We start from the raw sequence: 18,389 nt of genomic DNA on the forward strand, positions 1-18,389 counted from the left end.
GACCAGAGTCCGGATCAGAGTCCAGACCAGAGTCCATACCAGAGTCCAGACTAGAGTCCAGACTAGAGTCCGGTACAGAGTCCGGATCAGAGTTCGGATCAGAGTCCGGACCAGAGTCAGACCAAAGTCCAGAGTCCAGACCAGAGTCCGGATCAGAGTCCAGACCAGAGTCCAGACCAGAGTCTAGAGTCCAGACCAGAGTCCGGATCAGAGTCCAGACCAGAGTCCAGATCAAAATCCAGACCAAAATGCAGACCAGAGTCCGGATCAGAGTCCAGACCAGAGTCCATACCAGAGTCAGCGTCAGAGTCCAGACTAGAGTCCAGACTAGAGTCCGGACCAGAGTCCGGATCAGAGTCCGGACCAGAGTCAGACCAAAGTCCAGAGTCCAGACCAGAGTCCGGATCAGAGTCCAGACCAGAGTCCAGACCAGAGTCTAGAGTCCAGACCAGAAACTGGACCAGAGTCCAGACCAGAGTCTAGAGTCCTTAAACCAGGGGTGCCCAGCTCTGGTCCTTGAGGGCCACAATCCTGCAGGTTTTCCATATATCCCTCATTGTGCAGAACTTCATTGGCTGCTGGAACCATTTACTAGAAACCAGCTGTGTTGGAACAGGGATGCATCAAAAACCTGCATGGCAACGGCCCTGGAGGACCGACTTCGGACACCCCTGCCTTAAACACTTCCAGGTTAAAAACAGTTCTTTTTTCCATATGCATGAAATCTGCACAGCAGCTTAATAATTTGAATGTAATTTGTGATTTTATTGTGATTCTGCTATTTGTCTTGTCTTTTATGCTTTCTTTAGACCATCTGTAATGCTTTTAATGAGTCCTGTGAAGCACTATGAATTGTCTTTTACATGAAAGCTTCTGTACAGGTAAACTTGCCTTGTGTGCCTGGAGAGACCGTCAGGTGTGTGATGGGAAATGATCTTATTCATGTTATTTTGACCCGAACGGCTCCATATTATTAATATAGTATAAAGAGGTTCATTTTTCAACATTTGCGGTTTGTGATGTGCCCTGCGATGTTTTCAATGAAAACAGTGTACCTTGGCTCAGAAAAGGTTGGAAAACCCTGGCCTATCAGATGTCATGATTTTGCCTCCCGCTGTGAGGGATGATGAGGTTTTGTTTTGATATTTTATATTATTTTAAATGCAGGTTTTTGCACATTAAATTTTATTATGTTTATCATATTACTTTAAAAAATGCATTTCTTATTTTCTTTTATTTCCATTTCCTCACTGGCTGCCAAAGACGCCTGCTATAGCAACGGTTGGCAGCCAGTGAGTTAATCTGTAGTTATAATTTTAAAAAACTTTTATATTTAACTTATTTTTGTTAATTAAGTCAACAGTATAATTAGTTATTTTTCATTCATTTCGTGTATCGACCTTCTTGAGTTTATTTTATATTTTATATTGCATTTGTAATAAAGATATTGATAAACGGTGTAAACTGATGATGTTCTGAAACGGCAGGACGAATCTACATCAGTGTTGATATTGATAAAAACATACAATAAACTAGTTTTATCACATCGACAAGAAAAACATTGGTATCATCCCTGCTTACTTTCAGATTTACTACAAACTGGTATACAGTTGTGCTAATATTTATTCATACCCTTTCATTAAAGAAGGAAAAAAACAGCTGCCTGTAAAATAAGCTGAAATTGACTAAAGTAATAATAATTAACAATTTTATGAAAATCATTACATTATTTTCTAATTCTGGTTCAATAGAAATGTTTTTTTTAAGAAAGCAAACAAATAAGATAATTTATTACATATTCCATCAGTCATAAAGTAATATTTAGTTTAAAAATCCTTTAATGTTTCCGCTCCAGTCAGGTGTTTTCTGTTCCTCTCAGTCAGACTTCTACACCTGTTGACAGGTATTTTGTCCCACTGTTCAACAGAAAAGTGCTCTAATTTGTCCAGGACCAACTTGGTTTTTTTTTTTTTTTTTTTCTTTCTTCAGCTCAAAGCTCAATTAAATGAGAAAACAGTGTCTTATATTACTAAATTATATTTTTGCAAATTTTTTATTTATTGTTCTTTTTTTAAGTCTCCAGTTATTTAAGTGACTGTTGTAAATTCAGCCTTTTCTTTAATGAAATACATATGAGCACAACTGTAGTTATACTGGTAATCCATGTGTCCGGAAAGACGTTTCTCTTTCTCCAGTGACCTGTAGATCAGTTTCCTAACTGGTGTTTTCCTCCTTTATTAACTAGAAGAAGGATCCAAACTAGAGACGTTTCAGGAAACGGAGCGCCATGTTTTGCCATGTTTATTATCAGCTGGCCTGCAGGAACATCTCAGGTCTGTCCAAGCCTCGCATGGACACATTAATTCACATGACAGATTCAGACAGGTGCTCTCTCTGCAGGTAAACACAAGGCTTGTCTGCATCCTGGGGCACGAGGACAGGAAGCGATCAGTCCAAACAATTTTTAAAAAAATGAAGGAAGGAGCTGCAACACACCCGGAATGGGAAATATGTCTTCCCTAATGTGTAAAATGATGCCGTCATGTTGGGCAGTCAGCCTGGCTTTAATAAACTGATCAATAGGAGAAGAGGTTTTAGTGAAGGACAGGTTGATGGTCTGCATCGTGTTGGGAGGGGGGGGGGCATGACAGGCGCCATATAACGGACATGAAACAAACAGAACTGTTCACGAAACGTTCCAGCTAGCATGCTGCTAACCTGTTAGCAGGAAAGTCTCCTCCGGAGGGGGTCCAGGGTACCCGCTGCTACCTGGGTCCGATCAAAAGTGTCCTCGGAGGCTCTTCCAGATGATTCTGCTGCTGCTGAATGTGAAAGCGAGGACAGGTGACATCGCCCTGCGGGTCTGACAGCTGTCTGAGTGGGACTGGATCCAAACGGCGCCCCCTGCAGGCGAGACCCAGCAAGCAGCTTCACATCTACACCCTTTTTAATTTTACTGTTTCTGAAAATTATTAATTTATCTGTGATTAAAGCTGTGTGCTTTTCCAGGGAAATGCGGTTGTGTTTGTTTGTCCAAACTGCTGCTGGAAATCTGCTGCAACATTCCCATATGAATGACAGCTGCTTGGAAAACCTGGAAACTGGACTTTCACCTCCTTTTAAATCCATCCCACTTTTCATACAAGTAGCTTTTATTTATTTTATTTTGTCTTTGATGCAGGGGCGCCACCAGATATTTTAGGCCCTGTGAAAAACAATAGCATAGACCCCACCACTTGGTTGCAAATTTTATATTTTTGTTTTTGGTTCAATTGCTTCAAGCTGATCAAAAAATAGCTTTTCGTGTGAATAATAAATATTTAGGGCTGTGCCCTTTATGGGGCGAGTGGCTATGTTTGATCACTTCGTTTTCTTTCATATGAAAGAAATAACTTTTCACATAAAACTATTTTATTCAATTTGTTTATTTATTTTAATGTAACAGAATAGAGGTCTTGGGTTATACCAGAAGGACAATTTTAGGTTCAAATTTTTATTTGAAGGTATTTCATTGAGTACCATAAAGGGTTAAATCACAGTGCATACATCTAACTAGGTTATTTTAATATAATTGGTTTATTAGTTTATATTACTGATATATGTTAATATAACCTTTGGAAAAAAAGTATTTATAATTTTTAATGAAGGTTTAATGATTTTCTTATATAGTTTGTACATCTTTTTGGGCCCCTATCAAGTCATGGGGCCCTTAGAATCTTCCTAACTGTTCCGCCCCCCATATGGTGCCTCTCCTTTGATAGTTTACTGTTAGATTTTGTTTGACAGGAATATTTTAGTTATTTTAAAAATTTAGTCCTTTACCGTCTGATTATAATTTGTTTATTTATTTAGTTTGTTATTTGTCACATTATTGCCACAGAAACAATAAAAAACAGCCAATTGAACAGTCTAAAACCCAGTTTGGGGGTGGATATGATCTAGGAAATGCGAACTCCTGCGGTTTTATTCAACATTATTATTTAAGTTATTTTAAAAATTTGGTTCTTTACCGTCTATTTAAAATTTATTTATTTACTTTGTTATTTATCACATTATTTACACAGAAACAAAAAAAAACAAAACAAAACAAAACAAAAAAAAAACCATCCATTTGAACCGTGTCTGGGGGTGAATCCGATCTAGGAAATGCGAATTCCCACGATTTTGCTTAACATTAATATTTAAGTTATTTTAAAATTTTAGTTCTTTACTGTCTGGATAAAATTTGTTTATTTATTTACTTTGTTATTTATTACATTATTTACACAGAAACAAACAAACAAAAAAAGCCATTTGAACTCTCTAAACACGGTCCAGGGGTGAATCCGATCCATGAAATGCAAACTCCCGCGATTTTGTTTAAAATTAATATTTTAAAACTTTTGTCCTTTACCATCTCATTACAATGTGTTTATATATTTACTTTATTTATCACATTATTTCCACAGACACAATAACGAAAAAGAAAAAAAAAAAGTCTGGAGGTGAATCCAGTCCAGGAAATGCAAACTCCTGTGATTTTGTTCAACATTAATATTTAAGTTATTTTAAAATTTTAGTCCTTTACCGTCTATTTACAATTTACTTATTTACTTTGTTATTTATCACATTATTTCCACAGAAACAAAAACAAATAAAAAAAATTAAAAATTAAAAAAAAAAACAGCTGTTTGAACCGTCTAAACCCGGTCTGGAGGTAAATCTGATCCGGAGGTAAATCCGATCTAGGAAATGCCAACTCCCGCTATTTTGTTTAACAACAATATTTAAGTTATTTTAAAACTTTAGTCCTCTACCGTCTAATTACAACGTGTTTATTTATTTACTCTATTTATTATTTTCACAGAAACAATTACAAAAAACAAACAAACAAAAAAACAAAAAAAACAAAAAAACAAAAAAACAAAAACAGTTGTTTGAACCGTCTAAACCTGGTCTGGAGGTGAATCCGATCCGGAGGAGAATCCGGTCCAGGAAATGTGAACTCCCGCTCCGACTGAAGCTAGGCTAGGCTAGTTGACAACTGGTCCGCTAACAGTCGCATTCCAGCGGCCCCGCCGGTTCCGTTAATGCTCTCATTTCTTCCCGTGGGGCGCTTTGTGGGACCACGAACACATAAATCTGATAAAGAACTGTTCTTGGTTCGGCGTTGTGGACAGGAGATCAGGTGGACCGGATCCAGGCCCAGTCTCAGCTAACCCGTTACCCTCGCAGCCAAAATGGCGGAGCTGGAGGATGTCAGCGGGGTGACCAGAACAATAACAGCTGCGGAACCTCCGGGGGGTCCTTCCCAGCCTCCCGCAGCCCAGATGGAGCCGCCTCTACCGCTGCAGTGCGTCGCTGAGACCACCCGGCTCGATGAAGCAGCGACAGACCGAGGCGGTGAGCTAGGGGAAGGCTCGGAGCTCGGTAAGCCCGCGTCCTGGTCGGAAGGCGGCCAGCCCCCTCAGAGCGGGCCGCCTGGTTCCGGATCTCTGCCGGCTGGTTCCGTGGCTCAGCCGGCTGGTTCCGGAGCCCAGCTGGTGGAACAGAGCATCCTGCTGAGCCCAGACCTCACCGAACTCAGCAACACCACCATCCTCTACGTGCAGTCGGACGGCAGCCTGGTGGAGGGTTCGGGGCTGACCGCCGAGGAGCAGCAGGCCGTCCTGAACCAGATCACCAAGCAGCAGATCGTCCAGGTCTCCGACACCGAGGCGGCTCAGCTGCTCCAGCAGAGCCAGCTGCTCAAAACGGTCCAGAACACGGCCCTGGACCCGAATCAGCTGCAGCAGGTCATCAACCAGGTCGCAAAGTCCCAGAACCAGGTCCAACAGACTCAGCAGAAGCAGATCCAGGTTCCTCAGCAGCACCTGAAGCCCACCACCCAGACCCAGACCAACGCGTCCCAGCAGTTGAAGACCGTGGCCCAACATGTTGCCATGCAGACCGGCAACTCGGTCCAGGTGGGTCTGGAGAGACCGGTCTACTTAATCAGGACTGCTGGTTTTCCTGCTCAGGTCCTGCAGAACTGATTGACAAGCAGAACACACTGTAAATCAGGGGTGGGCATAACACCTGCAGGTGTTAGGAGTTTCCCTGCTGCAACGCGCTTGACTCAGACCAGATCAGCAGATTCTTGCATAATTTGATGTCAAACTTTGTACAAACCTCCACATTTAGTGTGACGATACGCCTTTGTCCCGATTCATTTCCAATTTTTTTGGGTGCCGATTCGATTTAAATTGAGACTCAAAATTCTTCAATATTGATGATTTTTGTAGATTAAAAAGAAACAAAAAAAAAAAAACAAACAAACTTCTTTTTGCTAGTATTTTTTCTTGATTTCAGTTCGGTGAAAACAACACAATAGACAGACCATCATTCTGCTCCTATAATGCCCAAGAAGACAAGTAAAAAGATCAATAAAAACAATAAAAATGACAAAAACTTTATAGTGGATTAATTTTATTTAATTGGGGGGAAAAAATCGATTTTAAAATTGTAAAACAAAAATCCAGATTTTCAATTTTTCGATCCGATTTTCCCACCGCTAACATTTAGTTTGCCAGGCGTGTTGCAGCAGGGGATCTGTGCCGAACCAGGACAGTCAGTCTGGGTTTAGGTTTTGGTCCGGTTCTTATCAGTGATTCATTATCATCACAATGGATGCGGGAAACCAGGTGTCCAGGTAGGGCACGAGCAAAATCTGAGCCATCATTTACTATGTTTGTGTCCCAATAAGCATCTCGTGATCGATCACTAATCTGATCGAGTCAGACCTGAACAGTTCAGACTGTTTTTATTGATCACTTGCCATGATTTTTATGCCTTTAAACGGTCAGCGTTTACAGCAACCATCATTCCTCCTTCTGATATATTAACATGGTGGTGATATTGATCAGATTTTTTATTAACAACTTTCTTTTGTTGTTTTCAGACTTCTTTCCTGCTGTTACTTTCAGTCTGACAGAAATGTTTACACCTGCCTGAAAAAGTATTTGCATGAAGGGGTTCCTGCATTATTTGGAGTCCAGGCGTTGTTCAGGTGTCTTTTATCAGATAACACTCATCAAACCCCAAATAATCCAATTCTGACTAGTAGTCACTACTTGAACTGAGTAATAGGAGTTTTAAAATGCTATAAAATAATAATGTAATCTCTTTGTAGTTCTTATTTAAAAACATTTGCCTTATAAATCTCAATAGTTTGGCGTGACCCCTTAGAAAACACAATACAGTTACAGCACGAAGTCTTGGGCTCTTATTAAAAGTGACGCTTTGATCTCACGTCCAGATCCATAGTCTGTATTCATAATATCATTAATGATGTGAAGCACACACAAATCTGTCTCCGGAGATTTGTGCTTGCACTAAAAAGAAACCAAACGGCGCACTTTGAAATGGAATAATTTCATATGAGCATACTATTTCCACCTTATAGATGATTAGAAACATGCCCCGCATTGCAGCAGTCCCAACACAGCACTACGTCGCATGTACAACGATCGATCGGTGTTTGTGTGACAGCATCTGCACCCCAATGCTAGGGCTGTGATGATACGCTTTTGTCCTGATTCGATTTGATCACGATTTTTTTGGGTGCCGATTCGATTTAAATTGCGATTCTTATGATTCTTTGATATTGCTGGTTTTCGTAGACTAAAAACAAAAATAGAAAGTATAAAACTTTTGTTGCTTGTCATTTTAGCCATAAAATTGGCTAAAAAAAAAATCATAATAGATTATTCTTATTTATTTGGAAAAAATATAAATTTTTTGTTTAAAAAAAAAAAATCAATATTTTTTTCCAATTAAATAAGAACAATCAATTTTGTTTAAAAAAAATATATATATTTTTTGTTGAAAAATTAAAAAAAAAATTTTTTTTTTTTTTTTAAAAACAAAAAATCTATTTTAAAATTGTGAAGCAAAAGAATCCTGGTTTTTTTTTCTTTTTTTTTTCCAAATGAGATTTCCCTACCCCTACCAAGTGCCCAGCAGCACTGGGTCCAGATATTTGCACCGGCCTGTGAGGTGGACTGTGAAATCCAGCAGGGGTCTACTGGGCTGGGATACCCCACACCCACGAGCTCCATGGCCAAAAAAAAAGAAAAAAGAAAACGAGTAAATAAGTAATACTTGTTCAGACTTGTTCCTCTTCAGCCGCCTCAGATGCAACAACATAAACCTCACGGTCTTCCTCAGGTGTTCTTCGTCTCTGAAGTTCGTTTAGCCATGTTTCTCCTGGAAAACAGGGATGAAATAAATGTCTGCATGTTACACACTAGCTGCAAACGCTCTGACGTTCAAACTTTCTCTCTTTCTGCCCCCACCCCACCCCAGATCCAGATCCAGGTTCCTCCCAAACAGGACAGGACGTCTGGTTCTGGTCCCCTGCAGAAAGGTGTGGCTCTCGGCCATCCGCAGGTCAAACTTCCGGCCAATGGCGGTGTGGGTAACGCTCAGATCATCCACATCCAACCTGTGGTCAGTCAGCAGGGTCAGCAGTTCTTCCTGCAGCAAAGTCCAGGAGATCCCCCCATCCAGCTGCTGCTGCACACCACCACCACTCCCGTCGTCGGATCTCTGCTTCCACTGGTCAACAAGCTGGCGGGTCCCACCGCCAGTTCGGCTCAGAAACCTGCAGCAGCCTCCATAAAAGTCCCTGTGACCGCCGCTGTAAAGAGCAGCTCCGCCTCAATCATTAAAGCCCCGCCCCCTTCGTCACCTAAAACCATCACCATCCCGTCAGTCAAACCGGCTCCGAACAGCTCCGTAAGCTCTGCCGGTAAGAGTCCAGACACACAACCTGCCGCTCCGGTTCGGACTACCACGGCTGCTCCCAGCCAGCCTGCTGCCGTGACGACTCCCGCCGCCACAAAGAACAAAGACAAGGAGAGGAAGGTGAAGAAACGGGAGAAGAAGGCAGTGAAGGTCCAAACCAGGTCCGGTCGGGTTTCCAGACCACCGAAGTACAAAGCCAAGGATTACAAATTCATAAAGACGGAGGACCTAGCTGAAAGCCACCAGTCTGATTCTGATGACTACTCTGACATGAGTGTGGAGGAAGAGGAAGGCCCCGTCACCAACGACACCCCGTCCCACTCCTACAGCCACAAGTCCCGGTCCCACTGCTGCCAGACATGCGATAAGGCCTACATAGGCCCTGGAGGCCTGAACCGCCACTACAGACTGAATCCTTCACACGGAGAACCCGTTCCAATCTACGAAGAACCCGATGTGACCCACGGAGAACCGGACCCGGCCCACAAAGAAACGGACCCTCCTGAAAACACCTCCAGCAACACACCCTCCCCTCTGACAGCCAGCAGCCAATCAGATGAGGCGAGCAGTGCAGCAAGAGAGGAGGAGCAGAGGGAGGACAAACCTGTTTCCACAGCAACAAACAAAGTGAGACACTCTTTACCTGATCAATACAGAGGAAGGGGGGGGGGGGGGGGGGATCTAGTCAACCTATAGCTGACTGGTGACCGACTTGTTTCCAGCTGGTTACTGATTGGTTACTGACTTGTTACTGACTGGTTCTTGTTACTAACTACTTTCAAACTTGTTACTGACTGGTCACTGTCTTGTTAATAACTTCTTTCTGACTTGTTACCTGCTTGTTACTGACTTGTTACCTGCGTGTTACTGACTGGTTACTGACTGGATATTGACTTGTTACTGAATTGTTTCTGACTGGTTACTGTCTTGTTAATGACTTCTTACTGACTTGTTACCTGCTTGTTTCTGACTGGTTACTGACTTGTTACCTGCTTGTTTCTGACTGGTTACTGACTTGTTACCTGCTTGTTTCTGACTGGTTACTGACTTGTTACCTGCTTGTTACTGACTGGTTACTGACTTGTTACCTGCTTGTGACTGACTGGTTACTAACTTGTTACTGACTGGTTACTGACTTGTTACCTGCTTGTGACTGACTTGTTACTGAATTGTTACCTGCTTGTTTCTGACTGTTACTGACTGGTTACTGACTTGTTACTGACTACTTATTGACTTATTACTGACTACCGATTGACTTGTTAATGACTACCGATTGACTTGTTAATGACTACTGATTGACTTGTTAATGACTACTTACTGATTTCTGACTTGTTACCTGCTTATTTCTGACTGGTTGCTGTCTTGTTACTGACTTGGTGCTGGTTACTGGCTTGTGGTTGACAGGGTTCTTACTGGTCAGCTATTTTCTAACCTGTTAGTGACCCTTAATGACCTTTAACTAGTCAGCTGTGTACTGACTCAGATTGACTGGCTCGGTTAACGGCGTATCTGGTCCTGGTCCTGTACTGGCTCAGTTAACGGGGTGTCTGGTCCGGTACTGGCTCGGTAACCGGTGTGTCTGGTTCTGTACTGACTCGGTTATCGGGTTGTCTGGTCCTGTACTGGCTCAGTTAACGGGGTGTCTGGTCCGGTACTGGCTCGGTAACCGGTGTGTCTGGTTCTGTACTGACTCGGTTAACGGCGTGTCTGCTCCTGGTCCTGTACTGGCTCGGTTAACGGCGTGTCTGGTCCTGGTCCTGTACTGGCTCAGTTAACGGGTTGTCTGGTCCTGGTCCAGTACTGGCTCTGTTAACGGTGTGTCTGGTCCTGTACTGGCTCGCTTAACGGGGTGTCTGGTCCTGGTCCTGTACTGGCTCGGTTCGCGGCGTGTCTGGTCCTGTACTGGCTCGGTTCGCGGCGTGTCTGGTCCTGTACTGGCTCGGTTAACGGTGTCTCTGAACCTGGTCCTGTACTGGCTCGGTTAACGGTGTCTCTGAACCTGGTCCTGTACTGGCTCGGTTAACGGTGTCTCTGAACCTGGTCCTGTACTGGCTCGGTTAACAGTGTGTCTGAACATGGTCCGGTACTGGCTCTGGTTCTGGTCCGGTACTGGCTCGGTTAACGGCATGTCTGGTCCTGGTCCTGTACTGGCTCGGTTAACGGCGTGTCTGGTCCTGGTCCTGTACTGGCTCGGTTAACGGGTTGTCTAGTCCTGTACTGGCTCGGTTAATGGTGTGCCTGAACCTGGTCCTGTACTGGCTCAGTTAACGGGTTGTCTGGTCCTGGTCCTGTACTGGCTCGGTTCGTGGCGTGTCTGGTCCTGTACTGGCTCGGTTAACGGTGTCTCTGAACCTGGTCCTGTACTGGCTCGGTTAACGGTGTGTCTGAACCTGGTCCAGTACTGGCTCGGTTAACGGCGTGTCTGGTCCTGTACTGGCTCGGTTAGCGGCGTGTCTGGTCCTGTACTGGCTCGGTTAGCGGCGTGTCTGGTCCTGTACTGGCTCGGTTAACGGCGTGTCTGGTCCTGTACTGGCTCGGTTAACGGCGTGTCTGGTCCTGTACTGGCTAGGTTAGCGGTGCGTCTGGTCCTGTACTGGCTCGGTTAGCAGCGTGTCTGGTCCTGTACTGGCTAGGTTAGCGGTGCGTCTGGTCCTGTACTGGCTCGGTTAGCGGCGTGTCTGGTCCTGTACTGGCTAGGTTAGCGGTGCGTCTGGTCCTGTACTGGCTCGGTTAACGGCGTGTCTGGTCCTGGTCCTGTACTGGCTCCCTTAGCGGTGCGTCTGGTCCTGTACTGGCTCGGTTAACGGCGTGTCTGGTCCTGTACTGGCTCCCTTAGCGGTGCGTCTGGTCCTGTACTGGCTCGGTTAACGGCGTGTCTGGTCCTGTACTGGCTCGGTTAACGGCGTGTCTGGTCCTGTACTGGCTCCCTTAGCGGTGCGTCTGGTCCTGTACTGGCTCGGTTAACGGCGTGTCTGGTCCTGTACTGGCTAGGTTAGCGGTGCGTCTGGTCCTGTACTGGCTCGGTTAGCGGCGTGTCTGGTCCTGTACTGTCTCGGTTAGCGGCGTGTCTGGTCCTGGTCCTGTACTGGCTCCCTTAGCGGTGCGTCTGGTCCTGTACTGGCTCGGTTAACGGCGTGTCTGGTCCTGTACTGGCTAGGTTAGCGGTGCGTCTGGTCCTGTACTGGCTCGGTTAGCGGCGTGTCTGGTCCTGTACTGGCTAGGTTAGCGGTGCGTCTGGTCCTGTACTGGCTCGGTTAGCGGCGTGTCTGGTCCTGTACTGGCTAGGTTAGCGGCGTGTCTGGTCCTGTACTGGCTAGGTTAGCGGCGTGTCTGGTCCTGTACTGGCTCGGTTAACGGCGTGTCTGGTTCTGGTCCGGTACTGGCTCGGTTAACGGCGTGTCTGGTTCTGGTCCTGTACTGGCTCGGTTAACGGCGTGTCTGGTCCTGGTCCTGGTCCTGTACTGGATCGGTTAACGGCATGTCTGGTCCTGGTCCTGTACTGGCTCGGTTAACAGGGTGTCTGGTCCTGGTCCTGTACTGGCTCGGTTAACGGCGTGTCTGGTCCTGGTCCTGTACTGGCTCGGTTAACGGGTTGTCTAGTCCTGTACTGGCTCGGTTAATGGTGTGCCTGAACCTGGTCCTGTACTGGCTCAGTTAACGGGTTGTCTGGTCCTGGTCCTGTACTGGCTCGGTTCGTGGCGTGTCTGGTCCTGTACTGGCTCGGTTAACGGTGTCTCTGAACCTGGTCCTGTACTGGCTCGGTTAACGGTGTGTCTGAACCTGGTCCAGTACTGGCTCGGTTAACGGCGTGTCTGGTCCTGTACTGGCTCGGTTAGCAGCGTGTCTGGTCCTGTACTGGCTCGGTTAGCGGCGTGTCTGGTCCTGTACTGGCTCGGTTAGCGGCGTGTCTGGTCCTGTACTGGCTCGGTTAACGGCGTGTCTGGTCCTGTACTGGCTAGGTTAGCGGTGCGTCTGGTCCTGTACTGGCTCGGTTAGCGGCGTGTCTGGTCCTGTACTGGCTAGGTTAGCGGTGCGTCTGGTCCTGTACTGGCTCGGTTAGCGGCGTGTCTGGTCCTGTACTGGCTCGGTTAGCGGCGTGTCTGGTCCTGTACTGGCTAGGTTAGCGGTGCGTCTGGTCCTGTACTGGCTCGGTTAACGGCGTGTCTGGTCCTGGTCCTGTACTGGCTCCCTTAGCGGTGCGTCTGGTCCTGTACTGGCTCGGTTAACGGCGTGTCTGGTCCTGTACTGGCTAGGTTAGCGGTGCGTCTGGTCCTGTACTGGCTCGGTTAGCGGCGTGTCTGGTCCTGTACTGGCTAGGTTAGCGGTGCATCTGGTCCTGTACTGGCTCGGTTAGCGGCGTGTCTGGTCCTGTACTGGCTAGGTTAGCGGCGTGTCTGGTCCTGTACTAGCTAGGTTAGCGGCGTGTCTGGTCCTGTACTGGCTAGGTTAACGGCGTGTCTGGTCCTGTACTGGCTAGGTTAACGGCGTGTCTGGTCCTGTACTGGCTAGGTTAGCGGTGCGTCTGGTCCTGTACTGGCTCGGTTAGCGGCGTGTCTGGTCCTGTACTGGCTCGGTTAGCGGCATGTCTGGTCCTGTACTGGCTAGGTTAGCGGCGTGTCTGGTCCTGTACTGGCTAGGTTAACGGTGTGTGTCTTCAGGCAGATGGAGGTCTGGCTGCAGCTGTTGGACTCAGAGGTGTTTTCCACCGAGGGCCGGGCCGCCCGAGGGGCCGCGGTCGAGGCAGAGGCAGAGGACGCGGTCGAGGTCGGGGACGGGGTCGATCACTGGGACCACCTCCTAAGGTAAGTACAGTCGTTTCATCTTACAGGAACCAAGAGGTGAGGTTTGGCCGTTGAACCAAACACTGAATCTTCTCCCAGGTGACGATTGGGCTTTTAAACCGACGGGGTCGTCGTGGTCGACCTCCAAAGCTCAGCGTGGCCCCCTCAGCTACAGAACAGCAGGCAGGGAGGAGACGAGACCGGCTCCGAGAGGTGAAGAACCCACCTGGACCTATTTGCTGCCACAAAGTTGTCTGCTGTGTTTTCACACATTCTCTGTTTGCAGCTTATGGAGCAGTGTGAGGATGAGGAGCTGATGGACGTCGTTCTTCCTCGTTTAACTAAGGTGCTGAGTCTGTGGGAGCTGCTGCTGGCAAAGGTAAGATCTACATGCAGGAAACGGATCATTCTGGACCTAACGAACCCAACTGATGCCTCTTTTCCATTCGTATCAGCTCATCTCAACTTAACTCGCCTCAACTCATCTCAGCTCGGTCCTGTTTGTTTTCCATGACTGTTTAGTACCAGCTCTAAAATGGGCGGCGTTTGTGTGAAATCACGAAAAAATGATGCGACAAACACAAGAAGGAGGACCTAGAGGCAATATCTCTGCTACTTGGTCTGTTCTAGTTTTTAGCAACAAAATAATAAAAACCAGCGTTGGCTTGCCAGTTATAGCTTTTAGCTTGGCTAGCGGTTAGCTCTAACTGATATTAACTGATGTTAGCCGACATTACCGGTCACCACAAAATGCAGAAGAGTATGAAGCCATCATCCATCAGTAACTAGCTGTTATTTTTGTTATTACTTCAATTTATGTTTTATCTGGTAGTTTAACTGGTAGTTTGAGGCTCTCAGAACCAGCACAGCCCAGTAAATAGGACCTCCTTCGTGTGTTTGGTTAAACACACGAAGGAACAGCAACAGGCTCAAGTGTCCTGGCAGAGACCATCACATGTCTTCTGGATGTTTCAGGTAGAGCGTGATGGTCCGACTCATTCTCACTTTCCAGACATTTACCACGAGTTTGAGTCCCTGCAGGCTCAGGTGAGACAGGCGGCTCAGGACTACATCAGCAGTCCACATAGTGGAGTGAAGCCTCTGGAGGTCAGAAACATCGAGGTGAGGACATCTGGAAGCTTCTGCTGCAGGTGATGTGAAGGCGAGCACCGCTAACGTGGTTTTATATTCTGTTTCAGGTGGCCCGGTCTCTGGGGATCCTGGATGAAGTGAACAGGATGAAGGTTGTTCCTGGAGCTTCTCCCAGTCCGACCAATAAGAACATCCGATATTTGGGGGTAAATATATTTAGTGGGAGAGAAGTTCTGTTCGGATCTGGACTCAGTTTAGATCCTCATCTAGAAGAAGAATCGTCTGAAAATGTTGTATAGATCTAGATCTACAAAAGCCGACGCCATCCAAGCTGACCGGCCTGAGAGCTGATCCACGTGTTAGTCGTGTGCGACACGTGTCGTTTGTATGACAAAACAAACCCGCATCATCTGATGGCGGACTGCTGGATCTGGAACAGGTTCTGGATCTGGGACAGGTTCTGAATGTGGGACATGTTCTGGATGTAGAACAAGTCCTGGATCTGGGAAAAGTTCCTGGATCTGGGACAAGTTCTGGATCTGGAGCCGAGACTGGATCAGGTTCTGGATGTGGGACAAGTCCCTGATGTGGGAAAAGTTCTGGATCTGGGACAAGTTTTGGATTTGGAACAAGTTCTGGATCTGGGAAAAGTTCCTGGTCTGGGTTCTGGATACAGGACTGGATCCAGAGCTCAGTCTAGCTCTAGAACTCGGTCTGGGTTCAGGGTTTAGACCGAGTTACTGAGAATGAGCTCTGGATCCAGTTTTCAGTATTTTAACGGGCTTTCTACCACATGAGGATCTAAACTGAGTCCAGATCCAAACAGAAGGTCAACTTGAGCAGCTTTATTAGAAAACTGGACTCCTTAAATAAAAACCATATTTTAATCGTGATTCGGGACAATCTGACAAACCAAAACCGTTGCCCCTCCCAGTTCTATTGGGACGGGCTCGCTGGTCGTTTTTCTGTGGAAAAATCCACTCCAGGGGTGTCCAGCTTCGGTTCTGGAGGGCCACAGTCCTGCAGGTTTTCAGGGCATCCCTGCTTATCAGCTCCCGTGTTGCTCCTTCCCCTCAGAGCCTGGTTGCCATGCTCCATCGCGTCTTAAATCAACAACTTTCTACCTTGACGGCTCTATTTTCCTTCTTTTCTCCTCACACTTCGCTCCATTTGCTGCCCGGAGAACACCGAAGCCCCCTCCTCTTATCGCGTCGCCCCGTTCATTCTTCTAAATCCTCTTTACTTTTGAGTCCATTCATCATCACGAAGCAGAAATGGAGTTCATGTGTGTGTGTGAGTGTGTGTGTGTGTGTGTGTATGAACGCGCCATGTTTCCCGTGGTGTGTGTGGAGACTTATTTTAATGTGCATAAATAGTTTTTATCACGTCCACCGCTTTGCATCGCCTCGGCAGGAAGAGCAGCTTCTTCATGCGATTCCCGTAACGCAGAATCTCGCCTTCAGTTCCTCCGCTGAGCAGAGTTTCTGCTGCTGTTTGGGTTTGTTGAGCGTCTGAGGGCGGAGTTTCCCGATCCAGCTCCTCGGGACCGCCTGACCCGCACATTTTAGACCTGTTCCTCCTTGTGATGGGCCGAGCAGTGAAGCACAGTCTGGCACAGATTTAAACTTCAAAAATAGTGTTTGTTATTTTGACCCAAAAACGAAAAAGTTATTTTAACATAAATGAATAAATCAGGTCCCTAAAAGCAAAACTATAACAAAACTATAATCACAGAACTTGTAACAGAAGTAACTCAAGCAACCAAATGAAACCAACTGACCTAACGAGTGACACACAAGGGGAAACTTAGACTGTTGGCTGATCAGCCCAAACACAGACACACAAAAACCTAAATAAACAAAAGAAAACCCTAAATTCTCCCTCCCACTCTGCCACTGGTCTGGTCTAATTATCTGCTCCACCTGCTGGTTCACAGCCACGGGACTGGAGCTGCTGGAACTTCAAGGGAAAAGAAAAACCATCAAACCGTCGCAACATCAACTGAAACCCGCGCTTTTTCAGAATAGTTGAGATGCTACATGAAACTTATGTCGAACAAAAATGTTGGTCAGTAAATTAAATGGTGGTGAAACAACATAAATCTATGTACCTGTGTGGCTGCAGATGGACGTCACGCTCCTCCAACGGACTTGAGTCGGCTCTGAACGAGCTCTTCGGGTTGTTCTGGTGTTAACCTGTCAGACATGCAGGACCCGGGTGGGGAAACGCGCTCCTCGGGTCTCCTGGAAGCCGCGCAAAATGAAATTCATCGTAATGATTCAGGAGAGGAGACTCGATCGGGTCGACGCAGCCGGCGGTTCTGGAAAACCTGAATCTGACCCTTTTTGTTGGACTGACTCTGTTTCAGAACTCCAAGATGTTGCCGCCATCGAAGAGATTTAAGATGGAGAACAGCATCAACCAGAACGGCACCAAGCCGCCTCAGACAGGTACCGGCACCGACGCACGGCACTGTCGGGTCGTCGCAGGTGGTTCTGGTTCTGAATTGTCTCCGTCAGGTGGTTCTGCAGTGTCCCCCATCACATCAGTGAAATCCTGCTCCGTCTCTGTGTCTCCTCTGGTCATTCCCTCAGGATCCAAACTGAGCCCAGCTGCCGGTTCTGAATCCAGGTGATTCTGTTAGTCCTGAATCTGGATCTGAACCGGTCCACCGAGGTCTTACTGTTTCTCCTCTTCCTCCAGTTCCTCCTCCACCTCCTCCATCCAGGCTACGTCCACCTCCACCCATGTGGAGGGGGGTCCAGCTGAGGACCAGGAAGAGAAGACCGAACCGGATCAGGTCTTGCACCCCACAGACGTCCCGGTCCAGATGATGAAGCTGGAAAGCGCTGCAGGTTCTGGAAGTACTACGAACTCAACGACTCTGGACTCTGAATCTACTCAGAGCCCCAAGTCCGGTCTGAGCCAGTCCACAGCTTACCCAGATCCCCAGCAGAAGGACCCGTTTCAGTCTGGATCCGGCCCAGCCGAACCAAGCGAGTCCAAAGAACTTCAAGAGGGCCAGGAGATCTACATCCAGACCGAAGGTCTGACGGTCCAGCTCGCAGAACCTGGATCCGATGGGATTGTCATTGTAAATGGACCAGATGGGACCACTATGACCATCCAGACCCCTGAGGGAGTTCCCCTGGAGGCGGTCCAGGCCCTGCTGGGCATCGAGGCGTCAGACGGAACCAAACCATGAACCGGGTCTGAGAAGCATCACGTGTACGATGACGTGTAGATCTGGTCTCATGCGGTCCGTTCCGGTTCAGACTCAAGTTTCTGGTTTAAACCAGTATCAACAGAAGTTCTTCTGGTTTTTGTTCTGGTTTGGGATCAGAAGCGTGTTGCAGACTGGTGACCAGGCTGGACGGGCCCGTTTGATTGGCTCAGCTGTGATGTCACCAGAAGGCGCTGTTTGTTTCCTTTGTTTGGACGTGAACCGGCGGCTGATTGGTTGTTTATATGTAGATAAAATACGAAGAAGAAAGAGTTGCACTATTTTATTACTTTTTATAACGGAAATCTTCTGGACGGAGATGTCTCAGGAGTTCATGTGAAGAGCAGGAGGAATGCAGGAATTTGTTGTTTTGTTTGTTGGAGTGCAGAATGCATTAAACCCGTGTCATATCGGACTGTGTTTGGTGGTTCCGGTCCAAAAATCCAGTCCAGGATTTCTTCCTGGCTGGTAAAAACTGAAACATCGTCGATGTTAAAACATTTTATTCCATCTGAAACATTTCACAG

General features: G+C 46.8%; 2 protein-coding genes across 2 annotated transcripts in view; one reads left to right on the forward strand and one right to left on the reverse strand.

Annotated features, from left to right (window-relative positions):
- Positions 1-5,042, reverse strand: part of tecpr2 (tectonin beta-propeller repeat containing 2) — a 52,206-nt gene extending 47,164 nt beyond the window's left edge. Inside the window, exons 1-2 of the mRNA XM_079261676.1 lie at positions 4,932-5,042; positions 2,719-2,904 (exon numbers count right to left, since the gene is read on the reverse strand). The gene's annotated coding sequence lies outside the window, so the exon portion shown is untranslated. The remainder of the gene's footprint in view (positions 1-2,718; positions 2,905-4,931) is intronic.
- znf839 (zinc finger protein 839) lies at positions 4,986-18,275 on the forward strand. Its single transcript, XM_079262224.1, has 9 exons — positions 4,986-5,945; positions 8,326-9,393; positions 13,425-13,568; positions 13,647-13,760; positions 13,834-13,926; positions 14,523-14,669; positions 14,747-14,845; positions 17,008-17,270; positions 17,343-18,275. Exons 1-9 carry the CDS (start codon positions 5,220-5,222, stop codon positions 17,842-17,844), a joined length of 3,156 nt encoding a protein of 1,051 aa, XP_079118350.1. The 5' UTR covers positions 4,986-5,219; the 3' UTR covers positions 17,845-18,275.
- Positions 18,276-18,389: the final 114 nt, after the last annotated feature.

The sequence above is a fragment of the Telmatherina bonti genome (genome assembly GCF_933228915.1).
Source record: "Telmatherina bonti genome assembly, chromosome: 22".
Taxonomy (NCBI): Eukaryota; Metazoa; Chordata; class Actinopteri; order Atheriniformes; family Telmatherinidae; genus Telmatherina; species Telmatherina bonti.

What these genes read in the sequence shown, in the direction of transcription:
- znf839 (XM_079262224.1), top strand. Translation starts at nt 5,220, where the DNA reads ATGGCGGAGCTGGAGGATGTCAGCGGGGTGACCAGAACAATAACAGCT. An exon ending in TTTCCACAGCAACAAACAAA is followed by an intron (nt 9,394 to 13,424) that starts GTGAGACACTCT and finishes GTGTGTCTTCAG; the next exon opens with GCAGATGGAGGTCTGGCTGC. An exon ending in GGGAGCTGCTGCTGGCAAAG is followed by an intron (nt 13,927 to 14,522) that starts GTAAGATCTACA and finishes TGGATGTTTCAG; the next exon opens with GTAGAGCGTGATGGTCCGAC.